At 32.9% G+C, this 6,744-nt stretch overlaps 1 protein-coding gene across 1 annotated transcript; it reads left to right on the top strand.

Moving 5' to 3' along the window:
• The first annotated feature begins 2,264 nt into the window (after nucleotides 1–2,264).
• LOC110804469 (FCS-Like Zinc finger 3) lies at nucleotides 2,265–3,234 on the top strand. The gene is made up of 2 exons (XM_022010064.2): nucleotides 2,265–2,569; nucleotides 2,691–3,234. Exons 1-2 carry the CDS (start codon nucleotides 2,415–2,417, stop codon nucleotides 2,854–2,856), a joined length of 321 nt encoding a protein of 106 aa, XP_021865756.1. The 5' UTR covers nucleotides 2,265–2,414; the 3' UTR covers nucleotides 2,857–3,234.
• Nucleotides 3,235–6,744: the final 3,510 nt, after the last annotated feature.

The following is a 6,744-nucleotide window of genomic DNA, read 5'->3' as shown; positions in this document are numbered from 1 at the left end:
TACCCTAGCGAAACAAGGACTTCATAGACAGGATGAGTTTATTGCATGGCTGTAACATATATTTTCCCCTCCTCCATGTAATCATGTAATACACTTTCCTCAAAGTGTAATTAGGTCGTACCAAATTGGGTACCTAGCCAAAATAAATAAAAACAACCACAAATTATATATATATAAAAAAATCCTACAATTTTCCACTTTCTAAAAAGTCATACTTTCTATGGATTTTTATGTCAACCAAACATCAGCTAGAAATGTGATAATTAGATGTTTGGAATAAATAGAGTTGTTTTACAACGTTTATTAGTGGTGGTTTGATCATTTCAAGAGGGTAATGAGAGTGTTTGACGAAGATAGATTTGGAATAGATTTTTCGAATGAAAAAACTCAATATCAGAGCTTTTTGCATTACAATTTATGGAATAGTGTTTTAAAAAGTGGATGTAAAATGATAACTTTGTCTGATGTTATCTAACATTACAACCCTTGCCAACGTACATCATTTTATGCTTATACCCTTAATGGGTTATATTATACATTATACAAATACGGAGTACTAATTTACCAAACACTATACACTACCCACATTTATTAACCAGGTAATGCAAACAACTACTCATAAGAACTACTCCCTCCGTCTTTTTTTTTTCTTTTACGTTCCCTTTTTGGAATGTCCCAAAATATTATTTACATTTCCTTTTATATTATCACATAAATGCTTTAATATTTTATCAAATACGTGTTCAATGATTATTTTAACCAATTAAATTCATTGGGTCATTTAATCTTTTACAATTTTCCATTTGGACATTAAAGTTTTCTCATTTTTCCAATATCAGAATTTTGATAATAGTGGAAACATTATAAATAGACGTAATTTTCCTTGTTTTAAAAAATAAATTAGAGGAGTCTTAATGCACATTACAATAAGGGGAGACTCTTATTTAGTGGACTCTTAATCTACTCCTTCCGTTTCTTTTTGTTCTTTACATTTGACATTTTACACGTTTATTAACGACTAATAAATGTGCATTGAGATTCCTTTTTTTTTTTTATTTAAACAGGTAAAATTACGTAAATTTATAATGCTTTCACTCTTATCAAAATTCTGATATTAGTAAAATTAGAAAAATTTAATGTCCGAATAGAAAAGTGTGAGAGATTAAATGACCCAATGAATTTACTTGGTTAAAATAATCATTTGACACAAATTTTGGTACTCCCTCCGTATTTTTTTAAGAGATACACTTGGTTGGGCACGGGTCTTAAAAAGAATAAAAGAAGTAGGGTTGGGGTAGATATTTTAATAAATAAGTAAATTGGGGACCATGTCCTTTTGAACAAGTGGAGGTGGGGGTGGGGTGGGTGTAGTTGTAAAATTATTTTTTAATTGGATGGTGGGTCATAAAGTGTAGTAGATATATTATTTAATTAGGTGGTGGGGTTAGATAAGTTACCAAAAATGGCAAGTGTATCTCTTAAAAAAATACGGCCGGAAAATGCAAGTGTATCTCTTAAAAAAATACGGAGGGAGTATAATATTAAAGCATTTATGTGATAAAGGAAATGTAAAGAACATTTTAAGACACCAAAAAAAAACCCGCAAAGAACAAAAAGAAATGGAGAGGGTATTTCTTATGACACCTAAGTACCAACTCCAAATAAGAGTCTCCTCTTAAAAATTGTGAAAATGGACTAATTAACTTTTAACACTAGTTCTTATTCTGTCTTACCCATTTTTTTTATACAAAAACAATGATGTGGCACTACCTCTTATTTGTAAGAGCTACTCCGTAGCTTTTATTTCAGAAATTTCTCTTACAATCTCGAAATAAAAAACTCTCGTTACACATCTAAGAGCTATCACTTATTTTTTTCTCTCTCCTTAAGAGTCATCTAGAGCTCCCCAATCTCCACTATTATTGCTCTTAATTAATCGTTAAAACGCGTGAAAAATATCAAACGTAGAGAACAAAAAGAGACGGAGAGAGCAATTGCCCAATAGCTTGGAAAATTTTGATTCCCGATAAAGTGTTTCCATTGAAAAAAAGGAAAAGAAAAATGCCTAAGTTCCCAACTTATTAATTTTCGATTAATATTTTTTTTTTTTAAATACAACATCTAGTTTAACCAATAATAATACACTAGTCCTTTTCAATTATTCACTTTTGGTCCTACACCTATTTTTTATTATATTTTATTTTTTATATACATACTAATTTTTTTTTTTTCTGGGGGAGAGGGGTTAGTCTACCAAATTGTTTTCTTTATAAGATGACCTAAGTGGCCATATTTATTTTCTTACTTGTACTTCTTACATTTTTCTCAATCATTTTCTCCAGCAAAATAATCAGTTTCCCAGCTTCTTCTTCTTTTTCTTGATTGAACCAACAACAAAAGAAGAAGAAAATAAAATGGCATCATTTGCTAAACAAAGATCTTCTAATTCAAGAGTTTCATTTTATGCCGGAAGTGAAGATTTCTACAATCATCAACAACCTCATTTTCTCGATTCGTGTTTTCTTTGCAACAAACAACTCAAACCCAATCATGACATCTTTATGTACAGGTAATTAACAACCCAAAAACCCCCCTTTTACTTTCGAGTTCGAGTTGGAGTATTTTTCAATTTTAATCTTTGATTGGGTTGGTTACTAATATATATGGAAATCATCATTTTTGTTTTGCAGGGGAAATACACCATTTTGTAGTGATGAATGCAGACAAGATCAGATAGAGATAGATGAAGCAAAGGAAAGACCTTGCAGGAATCTAAGGACCCTAAGAAAAACGGACACCCCTACAAAATCCGGGTCTAAAAGAACTGTACGGACTGGAACTGTTTCTGTGGCCTGAAGTTTTTATCAGATCATAAATCTCCTCAAATCTTGCTATCTTTTTTTTCCATGATTTTTTTTTACCTAATAATTTGGGGGAAAAAATAATAATAATTCAAGCAGTGACTAAAAATATTAACATAGATACTTAGATAATAATTAAATGCTGTAATTTTGGTGTGATCTGCTAGAAATGTTTTTATAGGGAATTACATTACTACCCTCACAAAGTGGGGAAAAAGTGTATGTACTATGTTTGAGATGAGCACAAAGGGAAAGAGAAACAAGATATGAAGGAGAACAATTTTGTAATTTTATCTTTTCTTTTTTAACTGGATGTGGATGTTTTTGAGTTTGATGGAATATAATGCTTTTGAGTATTTTGATTTTTGATCTACTTTTTGTGTTATACTTACTAAGTAATTCGTATGTTTTTTTTTTACTATCCACATATATTCCGTACAAAATAATTATGTTGAAGTATAGGCGTATATAGAATGAATATTTTGTAATTAAGAAGTCCGGTCACTTTTAAATTACATTTTTTAAAGGTGACTTTTATTGTGATTATTGATTAAGCATGTTATGAGCAATTATATATACTAGAAATGTCCCATGTTTGATGGCACAAAATGGGCATGGACAACTCATGCAACAGCAATCGTGATTTGAGGGGGTCCGTCTACAGAAATTTGATGCAAGCAAAGGACAAAATTTGTTGCTACTTGATCCAAGAACTCAATAAAAAAAGAATTAAGAGATGAATAAGTTAAGAGTAGGGGGGTTTTGTAGGATGTGACTTTGAAGGAGACAATCCTTAACAAGTTACGGAGTAGCATCAAGTAACCTATGCCAATGAACAAGAATGTTGTTCTATTATTTCTTTTTGGATCCCAACAATAACAATATAAATTACAAATATAAGAGGAATTTTTTTTTATATATGTAGCTTATCGTGCACAAACCTCGGTAAAAGACATCATTAGTAATGTTGTTCCACTATATTATCTCATTATGTTTTGTGTGTGTGTGTGTGAATGAGGCGTAAGAGCAATATAAATTACATGTAAATGGGGAGTGGCCGAGTGGGTGATTCAAACCTGTAACCTATGTATACGTAATAGGTCAAGACATCATTGGTTATCATCTCATCACATTACTACAAAAAAGGCTAAAGGAACTACTAATATAGCACCATATAAACTACTAATCCGGTTTCTTGGATAAGGAAACCTTATATGAGAAATATTTCGATTTTTTCAAAATCAACTCTCATTTACTAGTTATTAATGTAAACCTAGCTACAATCCAAAAGCACCGAACCATCAATTCAATATACACAATTTTACATGAAAAAGAACCTTGAACTAATCCATTTCATGAGCTCCCATTTAAATTCTGCAGATTTCTCAACACCAATGCAAAAGAAAAAGCTCTTTAGTCCACCTTAATAAGTGTTATCAATTTATCATCCTTTGTTCATTTGTTGGCCAAGGATTATTAAGTTTTTTTCCTCTCTTCGTAATCACCCTAAAACAAAAAGAAAGCCACGTACCATGAACGATCTTAACATGGGTCATGTGAAGAATAATATTTACACCCCGATTCCCTGACCTTTTCACGAACCCTTTTAAAAAATAGCATTCATTGCAAATTTTTAAATTCAGTGAAAATTAAATTCAACAAAAATAAGTTAAGACTCTATTATGTTCGACTTATTTTGATTTATTTCAGATAAAATAAATTCAGTTAATTTCAAATAATATAAGTTCAACAAATTAAGTTTTCGACATTTTCACACACAAATAAGTTTTTTCCAGACAAAATAAGTTTTTTTGGGATAAAATAAGTTCAGATAAGTTCGGATAAGTTCGGATAAGTTCAGTTAAGTTCAGATAAGTTCAGATAATATATGTTCATACTAAATAAGTCGAATAAAACGGAGCCGAAGTTTAGTAAAAAAAAAGTTTTAATAAGTAAAATCCAGTAATTTCAATGAAAAAATGCTCCGTTGTTATACCGAATTTGCAGTTTAATTCTAAGAAAATCAAGATTGACAATAATGTTGTATTTTATGACTTTAACTAGTGTGTGGCTCGGGCGATGTCCCGGATGCTACTTTGAATAATTAAAATTCAAGATTCTTCTTCAGCTCAACATTTGACCAAAATAAATGTAGTCTATAAAAGTGGAAAGATTCATTAAGTTCATCAACTACACATGTACACTACGTCATTTATCACGCCAAATAATTTTTCAATTAGATCATCTTACAATTCGTTTAATTTATTTTCCAGTGAAACAAAGTGCTTCAGATTAATAAACAATAAATTAGACATATGTAGCAAAATTCTATATATTTTTTTGGTGAGAAGAGAGGGGCATAAACCCCTGAAGCAGAACGAAACTACAGAAAATAAAATAATACAAGAAATAAAGCAAAATACCAACTAAAGCCTACTGCCTTCAGGCTGCAAGAGCAGGAACCACTCTTGATTTCTTGCTATGGCCATGCCCCCCAAATCCTCCAATAAAACGCTTCGAAGATTCGAAGGGATCGCCTCAAAACAGTGAAGCGCTGCTCCATATCGACTCCAAAGTGTTGGAAGTATAGGTAGTGATGCTTCAAAAGAATGAAATTTGTGCTTGTCCCACATTGACAAAAAATAAGAGTTTTACCCACTTTATATATCCTCACTCCACTAATAGGTTTGTTAGAAGACTTGAGAGGAGGCTCTAGGCCACCGCACACGCGCGCGGGCCAGGCTCGGGCGAGGGCGAGTGGCGCGGCGCGTTCGCGGGTGTGGGTGGGGCCCTTTTTGCCACCAATCAATCCCGTGTAACGGCTAGTTGTTGTATTTTGGTAACCGAATATTTTCCATAACGGTTACAGATTTTATTCCGGAAATTGAGTCGTTGATTGATTCTAATTGATTACCGAATTTATTTCCTTCCCGAAATAATTCTTCAGCCTTCCGTTATTTTTGCTCTGCGAAAATTTTCCTCTCAAACACATACTCTCTGATTCATTTTGGGCAACGTTTAATTTCGTTTTCAATCTATCTTTTTGTACTACACCAACGAGATAGATGTCGTGTAACCCTGGAGGTTGATTGTCAAGAGGCCGTGTGTACGTAACGGGGCAAATTCAACTTTAGGGCAGTGTTCATACACGCCACGACTTGGTTAAAGATAAGTTTATTCGTTCATTACTAGTCATTGTTCCTACAATCTAAAGTTGAATTTTTTCTTCCGTGTTTTATTTTTACAATGGCTGGTCATATCCCTACTGCTATCCCTTTTACTTCTGCCATGCTTCCCAACCCTTTCATCCCTGATATGTCTAAGTTAGATCCTTTCGATGGGAAGAATTATAAGATGTGGTCTGATAAGATGGAGTTTTTCTTGGGTCAAATTGGGGTAGATTATTGTCTTACTGTTATTGCTGCCCCTGCTAATTCCACTAGGGATTTTGAGAAAGATAACAAAACCTGTCGTGGGATGTTGTTGCACTACATGACTGCTTCTCTTTATATGATTCATAGTAAGTCTAAGAATGCTATGGAAATTTGGGATGCTCTGAAAACTAAGTATGGAACTGATGATTTTGGGACTAAGAAATATGCTTGTAGTAGTTGGTTAAATTTCCGTATGACTGATGATAAGCCTGTCCTTGATCAAGTTCATGAGTATGAACATTTATGTGCTGATATTGTTGCTGAGGGTATGAAAATCTGTGAGCTTTTCCAAGCCAATTGTCTCCTTGAGAAATTACCCCCATCTTGGCAAACCTATGTCCATTCCATGAAACACAAACAAAAAGACTTTACCCTTCAAGAACTCGTTTCCCACATTAAGATTGAAGAGCAGAACCGTATCCAAACCAAGGGAAAAACTACTGACCATT

The sequence above is a fragment of the Spinacia oleracea genome, chromosome 2 (assembly GCF_020520425.1).
Source record: "Spinacia oleracea cultivar Varoflay chromosome 2, BTI_SOV_V1, whole genome shotgun sequence".
NCBI classification, from domain to species: Eukaryota; Viridiplantae; Streptophyta; class Magnoliopsida; order Caryophyllales; family Amaranthaceae; genus Spinacia; species Spinacia oleracea.
The sequence above is the reverse complement of the archived record's forward strand: the minus strand, read 5'-3'. Positions and strand labels throughout refer to the sequence as shown.